The sequence below is a fragment of the Cnephaeus nilssonii genome (assembly GCF_951640355.1).
Source record: "Cnephaeus nilssonii genome assembly, chromosome: X".
Taxonomy (NCBI): Eukaryota; Metazoa; Chordata; class Mammalia; order Chiroptera; family Vespertilionidae; genus Cnephaeus; species Cnephaeus nilssonii.
The window spans coordinates 68,361,910-68,375,166 of record NC_137071.1 but is presented as its reverse complement, the minus strand read 5'-3'; the positions used below and the strand labels follow the sequence as shown (position 1 = coordinate 68,375,166).

The 13,257-nt window shown below is 37.6% G+C and overlaps 1 protein-coding gene across 3 annotated transcripts in view; it reads right to left on the bottom strand.

Annotated features, from left to right (window-relative positions):
• CSTF2 (cleavage stimulation factor subunit 2) overlaps nucleotides 1–13,257 on the bottom strand; it is a 36,420-nt gene that overhangs the window by 15,650 nt on the left and 7,513 nt on the right. For 2 of the 3 annotated variants that reach the window (XM_079765208.1, XM_079765207.1), the window contains exons 7-11: nucleotides 12,826–12,949; nucleotides 8,271–8,333; nucleotides 4,961–5,102; nucleotides 4,020–4,195; nucleotides 3,457–3,734 (exon numbers count right to left, since the gene is read on the bottom strand). In XM_079765208.1, the coding sequence (XP_079621334.1) occupies nucleotides 3,457–3,734; nucleotides 4,020–4,195; nucleotides 4,961–5,102; nucleotides 8,271–8,333; nucleotides 12,826–12,949 (783 nt within the window). Of the gene's footprint in view, nucleotides 1–3,456; nucleotides 3,735–4,019; nucleotides 4,196–4,960; nucleotides 5,103–5,461; nucleotides 5,564–5,745; nucleotides 5,806–8,270; nucleotides 8,334–12,825; nucleotides 12,950–13,257 lie in introns of all 3 variants that reach the window. The other variant, XM_079765209.1, reaches the window with a different exon arrangement.

Below are 13,257 nucleotides of genomic sequence, written 5' to 3'. Positions count from 1 at the left end.
TTTGCTTACAACAGCTCCACCATCAACAAATATGACATAGCACAACTTGATACCATCAAATCAAGCAAAATTCAGCCACATAAGCACAGAGAAAACAGAGCATCCTGGAAAGTAGTGTTCAGTGGAAACAGAAATGAAAGCTGACAGATTTTAGAGATAATGGATGCTGGTCCACTGGGGAAGCTTACATTCACAGGGATACCGCCTACCTCTAGTTCAATCAGACATAGGTTGTTCATCCCAAAGGGCCCTATCCCACAAGTAAGGCAGAGACGATCCTAATGGCAGAGGCAGAAAGGAGATGGGAAGGCCTCTGGGGAGAAGACTGATATTAGCCCAACATTTGTGGGTTTTTTGGTAACTTTCCAGAGAGAATATGCAGCAGATGCTAAGTGCATACCAAGAAATATGACTGACCCAAATTAAAAGAACAAAGTGCAGTTATAACATACTTGTTGATATTTAAGATCTTTGGTGAGTTCAATCTTTGAAGACTACCAGAACCCAGGAATAGGCCTCAGAGCACCTAGAATAACTGTTACATAATCCCTATGCTGAATTTATGTTCACATTCAGGCATTCACCCAGAGCTTAGGTACTCTTATTAAACATAAATTGTTAACAAACTTGTTACCTGCTTCCCCAGCAGATTAGAAGCAGCCAAGCATAAAAGAAATGAGGATAGACCGTTAGGAGCAGATACTATGACAGCAATATGAGGAGCCAGGTGACAGCCTGACGGTGAAGGAAACTAGAAACCAAACAGGAAATAACTCTGCTTTCTATTGTAGCATGTACAATAATGGATACATTTAATGGTGACCTTGAGTAGTCAAAATGATTAAAATAAGTTTTTGTATTTTGTTTAAGAAAGGAAGGAAGCATAATACACATAAAGTTACTTTTCATTTGACTAAAAATTTGGTAGAATAGTTCTATTATCTACAACATTCATTTACATACATTAACTCACTAGACACTAGAGAGATGAAGCATTAGTATGACTTTATACAGCTTGCTAAAATATTACCACTTCCTGGTCTTTATATATACTGAATCCGCAGATGGGTCTGAATTTTCATCATCTGTTATGGACCTGAAACATCTCTAAAAAAAACCTTTTTGAAGCTTCAGTCAATATTAATTTGAAGTACTGTAATGTGATCTAATCATTCACTAATTGCCATTTAAAGTTTCCAGGAGCGCCTATTCCAGGCAGACAAGTAATAATATGGGTGACTACACATCTAGGTTTGCCTAAGACAGTCCCTGTTTATGCTTCTGTCAGAGTAAATACTAACAGCACTCTCACTCTCAAATGTGTCCCTGTTTGATGAGAAGTTATATAATCCCTCTAGCAATAATAATCCTTTTTACCGATGAGTTTCCAACTTATGTGTAACGGAGGTAATTTTAAAATCTGACTTAAAATGCTCAATTAAGGATATACTGTTAAGTAAAAAAACAAGGAACAGCGAAAGGAAAAAATATATATGTATATTCATATTTGAAAAAAATAAGAATATATATTATTTGCTAGAAAGATACATTAAAAATCTAATAAAAGCAATTATCTATAGGAGATGGGGGTCACAGTACAGGGGAAGAAGTGAGGTTCTTATTGTATATCTATTATATATGAGTGAATGTATTTTATATATTTAATTATACGTGTACACATTGACTCAAACCATTTTTTAAAAAGTCAGAACATAAATTTTTTATTTTCTCTACCTCAGATCTAATTAGCTTTATAGAATCTACTAATGGGAACTATATAAGCTTAATATTACAGAATAATGATTTCAACCACTAGCAGAGATAAAGGAGCAAGATATCATCTAGAAATAGTCTTCCAACCACTATTTTCAGTGTCTCCACAGAATTATCGACAGAAATATCTAAACACATCATGTAGTTATTTGCTGTCTGTCTCCCCAACTAGAATGTAAGCCCATAAGGGATTTCTTTTTTTCTCACTGCTATATCCTTATTACCTATAGTTCTCTTTGGTACAGAGTAGGTGCTCAATAAATATTTATTGAATGACTGAATGAACACATAAAACCATTTTTATTATGAGGCTACTGACCACAAAGGGCACAATAAACATCGAGGTCCATGAACACATTTTAAAAAAATACAACTTGAAAAACAACAGATTACAGTTTTCTTCTACACATACCAGAAACAACATACTCATATTTCATTTTAAAGAGGGGGGTAGACACACATATACACATACACAACATGCTGGTAACAGGATAGAGTGGTAGAGTGGTAAAAATAGGGGATCCTATTCTTTGCTCTGCCACTTTTTAGCTGTGTGAATTTAGACAAGTCACCTGAATTCTTGGGTTTCAGTTTCCAAACCTACAAAATGAGAGAACTGGATGATTGACATGTTCCATTTCAGCTCTGACATTCTCTCTCTCCGTTTCTCTCTCTCATACACACACTTACACAGGAGGGGAGGAAGGCACAGAAGCATATGAAAGGGAAAAGAGAGATAGAACTACATAGAGAAAGGAGGAAGGCACATATAGGAAAAAGAAGGGGTAGGGGCTAGAGAGAGATGAAGGTTCTAGCATATAAAAACTCAGGGAAGAAAAACACCATCACACAACCAACTGGGGTGAAGAGGGAGGAGATGACAACACACAGACAATCAAAGACAAATACATACTCTCATAGCTGCAGAGAGACAAAAAGAAAGCAGAGGTAAAAATTCAGTTCCACAGGTTTTAAGCTGAGCATTAGTAAACTGCCTTTCGTACTGTTCACTTAGGCTATGCAATGAAAGAAAATTAAAATAGGTTTCTGCAAACTGAAGATTATCTAAATGACCACTAAGAACTCTTCATATACTCTAGTGCAGTAGCTCTCAGGGTTGTACATTAGAATCGTTTGGGAGAAGTTTTTCAAATGACCCATGTCTAGATTCGACAGATATGATCTTTAAATTTTTTTTTTAATTTAAAGATTTTTAGGAAGGGAGAGAGGGAGAGGAAAAGGGAGAGGAAAAGGGGGGGGAGGGGGAGGGAGAGGGAAAGGAGAGAGAGGGAGATTTGTTGTTCCACTTATTATACATTCATTGGTTGATTCTTCTATGTGCCCTGACTGGAGAGTAAACCCTCAACCTTGGCGTATTGGGACAATGTTCTAATCAACTGAGCTACCTGGCCTGGTCCCAGATATACTCTTTATCTCTGCTCTGAATGGAAAAGCTCCTGAAATTGTGAGACAAGGTTGCTCTTTCGGACTATAATCCTGTTAATCAGAAATCACTATCCTAAGGGACTGAGAAACTATAGGAAGTGAAATTCTAATCTTCCTTTTCTAACAAGCTGAGAAATAGCCCAAATCAAATAAAGCAGTAATAATCAGGCTCAATAATCAGTTCCAGAATAGATCAAGACTTCACATAGAAGCCAGAAGTGAATGTGTCATACATACCTGCCTGGATCCCTGGGGGCCAACTGCCCCAATGTTAATTGGATTTGGACCCTGGATTCCACTAGGTATAGGGCCTCTAGGGCCAGGCACTGGGCCCCTTGGATCCATGCTTCTGGCCTCCATCACTCTGACTTCCATTGCACGGGCCTCCATTGCACGGGCCTCCATCGCACGTGCTTCCATTGCACGGGCCTCCAATCCTCTGGCATCTAATCCTCTTGCCTCCATGGCTCGTGCCTCCATCCCCCGAGCGTCCATGCCTCGGGGATCTCTTCCACCTATAAAGTAAGGTCCAAGGAAACCACTGTGTAGCTATTCACCTTTACTGCAAGAAGAATCAACAATCTAAGAAAGACAGAAATCACTTCCTCTAGCCACATTTCCCCCTCAGCTAGAGGAGACTGCTTTCTCCTCCCCAAATTCTCAGATTTACAGATAAAACTTAAAAATGTCTGCCAACCTTATCACCCCAGCATACTTTATCCAAGATTAGAGCCTAAGACCGCTGGGTTTATCATCAACCCACAACTACCAGTCAGTGTTGTGGTGTGGTCTGCCCTTACCTCTGCCATCCAAGGGTGGACCCCTCTGATCTAGCATGGGTCCTCTTGGCTCTGCCATTAGAGGTCTGGGCTCGGCTAATGGCCCTCCCCTCATCTCATGTGGGGGCGGGCCACGGCTGTCATGGCCAGGGACATGGTGCATGGGTGGACCCTGATGAGGTGGTCCCAGGTAACTTCTACAGATGGAAAAAATTATTATATTTTAAAACAGAACCCAAAAATAAGACAAAAGTATCAACCTGAAGATCAGTAAATAAAAATCAGACAAAGAACTGATATAAACACCAGTCTATGAATGCTAAAAGAATAACACCAAACAGGTTGAAGAGAAGTTAGAGATATAAATCAACATATTCTAGAATTTCATATTTGGTCAGGGTACTCATAACTAAGGAGGACTTAAATGGATATCCATTATATATAATGAGTATGAAGTATAGTGCTTAAGAACATTGTTATCATATGGGTTCAAATCTAGGCTCTATCACTTATTAGCTGTGTGATCTCGGGCCCATTTACTTAACTTCTCTATGCCTTGGTTTCTTCATCTGTAAAATGGGACTGATATATCAATCTCACAGGTTTGCGTGGATTAATGAGATGATCCAAATAAAGTACTCAGAGCAGAGTCAGAGGCATAATCCCCATTAATATAAGTTATTTTAGTATGATTATTATTGCCATTATTAATATTACTATTACTAAGAAGCAATATAAGTTTTTTCGGTCTGGGTATGTATGCTCTAGAATTTCTAATTTCTGAAGATGGGAGTAGCCACGGTTAGTTCAAAATGACATACTCAAGTACACAGTTCTGTCCAAGGAGAAGTGCTTAGTCTTGAACAGCAGCCAACAGGCACAACTGGTATGGAAAGACTTTATTCTCAAAACAAGGGAAAATTCTGATTCCTCTAAGCTTTTCCTTCTGTGTCATTGCTTACCTAGGCTCTACCTCTCCAGTTACAGAAAGTAAAGTGCCCCCACGTGGGTCATTTGGAGCATCTCCTAACAGACCTCGAGGAGTTGGGACGTTGGCAGGCAAGGGCCCACGCTGCATAGCTGCTCTGGGGTCTTGCATCGGCACTGACAGGGAAACAAATGGGGAGTTACTGCTGTGAAGGACACAAGGAAACAAGAAATGACTCTATACACCACTGACAACATAATTTAGACACCTTAGAGCGGATGAAACCTCACCACAGCAGACTCCTCTTGCAGTTCAAGAACAGAAGCAGGGTGTAGGCAGAATCTGTGCCATGTCAGAGGTATGGATGGCATTATATAAAGAGCAAACTGGGGAGCAACCTGCCAAGGACTAGCACTGCAACCTGAAGAAATGTATACTCCTGGTTTTCCTTATAATCAACCTTAGTTCAAGGACCAGAGTCACAAAAGAGGTAGGGTCTCGGAATATGTGAACACTGCCATGGCTCTGCAAGAACCTGCTGTCTCCTTATAGACTGCTATTCCATCCAAGCTTCCTGACACCAGTAGGGAGGGAGTACAGCCTCGGACAGATGCCCATATCATCCATGTTCTCTGCTCTGTGTGAAGAGGTCAGTCAATCTTAGGCTTGTGGCCCCAACAGGAAAAAATTTAAAAACAAAAACCCAAAACACTACCCTTTTGGGTCTGAATGTGAGGATGACTGCCAAGCAGCCCTCGTCCTCTCAATGTCCCACCCTGAAAACACAAGCAAAAGGAAACCCACAGATACAATGGGTACCTTGAACTCGCTCAATTGATGCAGGCCCGGCGGGTCCCACGGGCGAGTGCTGTAGGGTTCCTAGGTAAGCAGTAAGTTGAAAAGGAGAAAGAGCAGACACTTAAAATAGCTTGCACATGCATGCAGAGACATACACATACAGACACTGGAGATTTATATGTGTAAGTTAAAAAGTCAAGAGTTCATTAGTTTGCCTAGGCCAGTGGTCGGCAAACTGCGGCTTACGAGTCACATGCGGCTCTTTGGCCCCTTGAGTGTGGCTCTTCCACAAAATACATATGGGCGCGCACGTACAGTGCGACTGAAACTTCGTGGCCCATGTGCAGAAGTCGGTTTTCGGCTCTCAAAAGAAATTTCAATCGTCGTACTGTTGATATTTGGCTCTGTTGACTAATGAGTTTGCCGACCACTGGCCTAGGCTATAAAATCTTCCTAAACTATGTTAGCATCTTTGGTTCTGCTTTGATCAGACTGCTTCCAAAGCCAATATCTGTGGGACACTGATTTTATTGGAGCAGGAATAACCAGCCACTTTCGATTTTCACCTCTGCTACTATGATTCCCCCTAAATCTCCTTATGATAGCATTAGAAAAGAAAATATAAAAAGGATGGTTCTGAATTTCTATTTAGGTAAAGAGGATAAACATATTTCATAAGTAAAAAACAAAATAACTTATACTGAATGTGGAAGGTAAGATTTATTCTGGAGAGGGCCATAACAGAAGTACCAAGTGGGGAAATACAGTGAATGAACTTTAGACAAGGAAAGAGAGTATCATTCCTCAAGAAATACTCTGTCACTGCAAGTCTTTGATTATAAACAAACACCATGACAACAGCAAACAAAGACTAATGAGATGACAAAAGCACTAACACTAAACAAAGGGGGCAGAAGGCAAGAGGAAGTATCTTCTTAAACATCTCACTGTCTCCTTTCATCATTATAAATGTGCCAAAGAAACAGGAAAAGAAAGACAAACTAGGTATAAATGGAAACATTCTTGCTTCCTCTGCTGGGAACTGAAGGAAAACCATGAAAGGAAACTCATCTCACTTTGTCTCTTCATGAAGACAGCCTTGAGATGCCTTCCAAACTCGAGCCATTTTCCTTTGTTAACTTTTGATGAGAAAAATGAAGATAACTATAGCAGGAAGGAAGATGTCTTGTGGAAGTATATATTAAAAAGCTATAGCTTGAGTTATGGCTTGGGGGAAGTAAAAGTATGACTGAAACCCTAATTCCTTTGAACTACTACAAAAATACTTAAGGCTTATACACAATCTACTGATTAGCTGTGGGGCATGGGGCACAATTGCACAAAAGCATGGGATGCTCAGATGAAGTATTTAGCCAAGAGCTTGTCCTACTATCAACCATCTGACAAGTTTACTAGTTGTCACTTCAGGGCCAACCCCAGTGTATATAGACAAGGAGTAAGTATATAGTCCTATTTCTTAATATTTTGCTTAAAAATAGGTTTTGCTTATAGGCCATATGCTTAGAAGAAGTAACTTAAGCTTCTCTATGCTTGTCCAAAGAAAACATTTTGGAAGTTAATAGAGGTGGTGTGGATTGACAAAAAGATGATTCTAGAATCAGAGACTTCAGAATCTTAGCTCTGTCACTTACTAGCTGGAAGAGAAGATGAGTGCCCCAAGTACAGTCCATGTGACTCAGATATCGGTATTTACTTACCATGTCCCCTTCAGTAAGTAATTCAAAACTCTGAGCTTCCATCTCTTTACCTGAAAACTGAAGTGCTGCTCCCTAACTCACAAGGTTGTTTATGAAAATTAAAGTGCCTGACCTATAGTATGCACTCAATTTTATTGTTAGCTCCCTCTGTTTTCTCACTCGATCTCCTCCTAATGTTGTTTTTAACTGAACCACTGCATTTTCTTTTTCTTCAAACTCTAGTAACATAGAGAATGTGGAGATTTTGTAGTGCTACTGCTGTGGTATCCAGTGTTACTGCCATCAGGTAGATTTCATAGACCTTTGGTCCTCTCCTAGTATTATCTGGGGTTTCAATTTAGTTTTCTACATACTCAGCCACACATTATATGCTCATTATTAAAATTCCTTACTCAATCAACAGATATCCATAGAGGAAAAGCGAACATGTCAGTAGAATCATTATAGACTATCAGGAAAAGGTGATATGAATTAAATGGCAACAAAGAATTCTTTGCTTCATCATCAATTCTTATAGAGCTGGGTTCTGAATCACTAAATGGAAAGTACAGACCAGAGGTGTCAAATTGAATTTTCTGCAATGATAAAAATTATCTATATCTGTAATATCCAGTAGTGTATCCACCAGCCCCATGTGGCCATTTACAGTTGTAATATGGAACTGAATTTTAGATTTTACATAATTTCAATTTAATTTAATTTAAATTACTTTAACATTCAAATATGTTAAAGTATATATGGGTGATGGCTGCCACATTGCCATCTTAGTGCAGATATAGAACATTTCCAAGTCCAGTCCACATTAATCAGGTATTACTACCTATTTACCTTGTGCTCGTTCCATGGGCACTGGTCCACTTCCTGGCATTCCAACCTGGGCCGGCATCCCTCCTAGAACATAAAGGGCAAGAAAGAAAACACAAATTAGAACAGTGGGGAAACAATTAGCATGGTGGCTGAGTTAACAAATATCCTTTTTCTGCCTCACAGACAGAAACCTCCAAAGGGAGATAACTACCACCAAACAATGCAGTTATATAGAAGATGGGAATCTGTTAAGCTTCAGTGACAGAAAAGTGAATTAAATCTCCAGTAGGAGGCATGCAGCAGGCAGCCAATTAATGGTTATCTCTCTCTCCTTCTCCCTTCCTCTCGAAAATCAATAAAAAATATTTTTTAAAGAAGATTTACCCTGCCATGCGTGTGCAAGAGGCAACCAATCGATGTGTCTCTCACATCGATGTTTCTCTTTCTCTTTCTCTCTCTCTCTCTCTCTCTCCTTCCTTCTCTCCCTCCCTCCAACTCTTTCTAAAAAAAAAACAAAAAAAAAAAAAAACAATGGAAAAATATCCTCAGGTGAACATTAACAAATCAAAACCAACAAAAGATTTACCCTGTCTTGCAAAACTGTTGCAAAACTGTCAAATGTCTCAAACATTCACACAAATGAAAATCTGTTTAAGGTCATCAGAACTCAAAACCCAAGTCTGTTTTATTTGTAAACAAAAAGGTCCTTTGCCCTGTTTATATGTTTGTGCTATATCTTCCATAAATTCAGAAATGAAGTTACTGAGTAAATTATGGGCACTGTATTTTGTTTTGTTAAGAACGTTACCAAGAGCCCTGGCCTGGTGGCTCAGTTGGTTGGAGCATAGTCCTATGCACTGAAGGGTCTCAGGTTTGATTCCCGGTCAGGGCACCTACCTGGGTTGCAGGTTCGATCCCCTGATCAGGGTGCGTATGGGAGGCAACCCATCAATATTTCTCTCTCACATCAATGATTTTTCTCTCACTCCTTAAAGTTAATAAAAACATATTCTCGGGTGAGGATTAAAGACAAACAAACAAACAAACAAACAAACAGAACTTTACCAAGAGTTTCTCCATTTCAGAAAATCACATCACTGATGTCAACAGTACTTGTGGTATTTGAATTGTCAGAAAGACATACCTGTATCTGTCTACATTTGTAGCTTTGACATTCATGATATAGGTGCAAGCATCTGACTACTACCTTTTGTTTTCTAGTATAGTTTTGCCTGAATAATTGTGTATTAAAAATATTTTGTTATAAATTAATATATTTTAATTTATCCTTTATGTTATGGTTAGGACATTATACTGATTTTTTTTTTGAAATCATGTTAGGTAGGCTTTATGATCTTTACATTTCATTTCAGGATACCAAAGAGTCACTGCAATGTATCTATTAGGAAGAGGGGCCAAAGGGTCTAATAGAATTGAGAACCACTGGTCTATTCTAACCAGTATGATTAACAGTATGGTAACTGCTATACAAAAAATAATCATCTACCACAAGTCCTTGTGTGGTCCTTTCCACATAGAAATTCTTCTCTTTTCCTCAAAAGAACAACATATGCTGCAAGTGGAGAAAATAGACAAGCTGAACTATTTTCAGTCATTAGTACTTACCTAAAATATCAAGTACACTTCACATTCTCTTATTCCATTTAACATACTAGGTATCAAAGAGCCATGGATAAAAAACCTGAACTGGTGCTAGGCCAAGCCCTGCTACTAAGTGTGATTTTGAACAAGTTATTTGATGAAATTAATGTATTTCCAGGCTTCCTCATATATAACGTGAAGGAGTTGGCCTAAACCAGTGTGGTTCTTAGAATACAGTACTCAGACAAGTAGCATCAGCATCACCAGGGACTTGTCAGAACTGCAAATAAATATTCAGGGCCCTACCTAGGACCTGCTGAATTAGAGTCTGGGGGTGGTGGGGACCAGCAATTTGTGTTTTAATAAGCTCTTTTGTGATTCTACTTCATACTAAGTTTGAGAATCACAGGTCAAATTTATTTCAGAGCTGTCTTACAGCCCTAACATTTTATGGTTTATTCAGACCACTCACCAAAATGATACAAAGATAACTACCTGAAGAAAGTGGTGGCAGAAAGAATTATGGGCATCATTTCTCATGTTATAAATTATCACATAACAGCATTTTTATTGTATGCACTTGCTTCCCAGAAGTGGAATTGGTGGGTCAAAGTGTATATGAATCTTTAATGTAAGACTTTCTTAAAAGGTGGAAAAACTTCACATTTTCAACAGCAATGTAATTAATGATACCACATTCCCCATCAAGAGTTTCATCTCTCTTTGAAACTTTTGCTGGTTGGATGGGTTTAAGTAAAGCAAAATCCTGCTATTTAATTTGCAATCCCCTGACTATAAATGAATTTGTTCTTACTGCCATTTGGATTTGCTCTTCTATGAAGTGCCTAGTCATTTTCTTTGCCTACTTTCCTAGTACATTATTCTCCCTTCTCATGAACTGTCAAAGAGCTTTGTAAGGGTACCTCAAAAATCTTAATAGAGTTTTAAGTTTTAATAACTTCACAAGTATAAATGCTATACCCTCACCAAAAATATCACTTGAAAATTCATTTACTCTTAACATCAACTTTTATATTTATTAATTCCCTCTTCTTGATACCTTTTTTAAAAAATTATTTTTCTAATTCTTTAAAACTAGGACTTAGGATTCATTTATTCTTTAATAATATAAGTATTTAAGGATATTTATTTCCTTTAAATACCACTTTTATTATTTCTCATAGTTTTTTATATGAAGTATACTTCTTTTTGTTGTCTTTTAGATAATTTATAAATTTCTACTTTTTTCTTTAATTCAAGAATTATCTAGAGTATGTTCAGTAAAAGTTTTTTTCAGTCACAATTTAATTACTTATTTCTAGTTTTATTGGCTTATAATCAGAGAACACAGCCTGTAAAATCTCTGTATTTTAAAATTTGTTTTTATTTTATGGCTAAGTACATGGCCAAGTTTTTTTCTTTACTGTGCCATGGTCACATTTGGGGATGGGGGTTGTGTGCATTCTCCAGTCAAAAGATATAAGGCACCCTCTATATATTATATCAAGCTTATTGATTCCATTGTTTTATTCCTTAACATCCTTGTTTTTTGTCCACTAACACAATGCTACTCAAAGTGTGGTCCACAGACAATGCCGATCCACATTCTGTGTTTACAGTTCATGACATTGTACAGTAAGTACAGAAATGGAGAGTAGTCACTTAGAAACCTTTATAGCAATTTGACATTGCTGTGACATCTGAGTGCATGGTCATCACACTTGGCTCAGGGTATTTGGATGATTTTCAACTCATGTAATGAGCTGCATATGTCATGGCTTGCATACTTGTCAGGTGTAGTAGGACCATATTACAACTATTTTAAGTAAATTATGCACCTACAATTCATAAATATATAAAATACAGGATCTATTTTTTTTACTGAAAGATAATTTAAATTTAACTATAACATTACAGGATAAATGAAAATTGTGGGTTGTTGAAATTTCTTTAAAAATCCCTTCTTCTATTCTTTGTCCACTTGTCTCTGTACAAAACAGAACAATTTCGATTCAAATTATCCTCCATGCAGTCGATCTAACCCAGATTAGATAAATAAGAAGATTGCTTTAAAAAAAAACTTTCAATATTGATATACATTATGTGTTCATACAGGTTTTTCATATGGGAAATCTCTATTTCATGCATACCTTTAGTTACAATTACTGAATGATGAAAAGCTACGAGTGTAACAGCAATATTCTATTAATTCCTATATACGTATACACTTTTAATGAACAAATGAAGTTTTTAAAATTCTTTTTTCCTTTTGTTCTTTGGTCTGACTATATTTATTTATTAATTTTAGAAAGAGAGGAAGAGATAGACAGACTGAGAAACATCAATTTGCTGTTCTATTTACCTATGCATTCATTATTTGATTCTGGTATGTGCCCTGCCAGAGATGGAACGCACAACCTGTATCAGGAGGATGCTCTAACCAACTGAGCTATCCTGCCACGGCCTGGTCTGATTATATTTAATGAAATAAAATTTTATGTCTGTTAAATAAGAAGAAATATGTCCATGTATTCTGTGTCTGTTTTTTTCCCCATATGTTTTTACCCTAATCTAACAGTCTCTGATTTCTAATGGAAGAATTCAATCCATTCACATTTAGTAGAATAATGACTATACAAGATTTTATTCCTTCCCCCTTACTCTACTTTTATTATTACTTACTTCACAATATCATTTTATTTTTCTCTGTATTTGTTGGCTTGCTCTAGTTTCCATTCATTCCAATTTTCCTTTCATTAATTTGGAAGTTTTATTGTACCGTTCCACTTTACTGCCCTTTTTCCTGCTCTCATAATCAAACATATAGGATTTGTATATAAGAAATCAATTATTTCTTCCACCTTGGATACATATTTCCTAGTTGTATATTAATTTTATATCAAGATCTATCCCATTTGCAATAAAAAAACTTTAGCAAAATACCAAAATGGTGAAGACTCTAAATGCAACATACCGCCGGGAGCTAAGGCACCAGGGCCAGGTCCTGTTACAGCAGTTGGTATTTGTCCTGGTGCTGGAACTCCAGCCTGCATAGAAGCTTGCATCAAAGGAGGTGCACCATTAACATGCATGCCACCCTGACCAGGAGAAAAATCAAAGTATATAGACATCTCAGTGGAGACTCAACACACAAAGTCTATGACTTTAAAGAACTCTTCAAGCTGACAACCCAAATATTCTACCAAATGTCCTTTTTGTATAGCATGTATCATGCAAACTATGAATACAAGATGCAATACAGATGAAAAGCCTGGTTATAACACAGTTAAGATGGACCATATTCTAAAAGCTAAGATTGACAAGTCTTATTTGTGTGGTGAGGCTACTTGTAGCACCTATTGTTGACTTCATGACTGGGGCCTAGCAATAAGAAAAAATGCCAAGG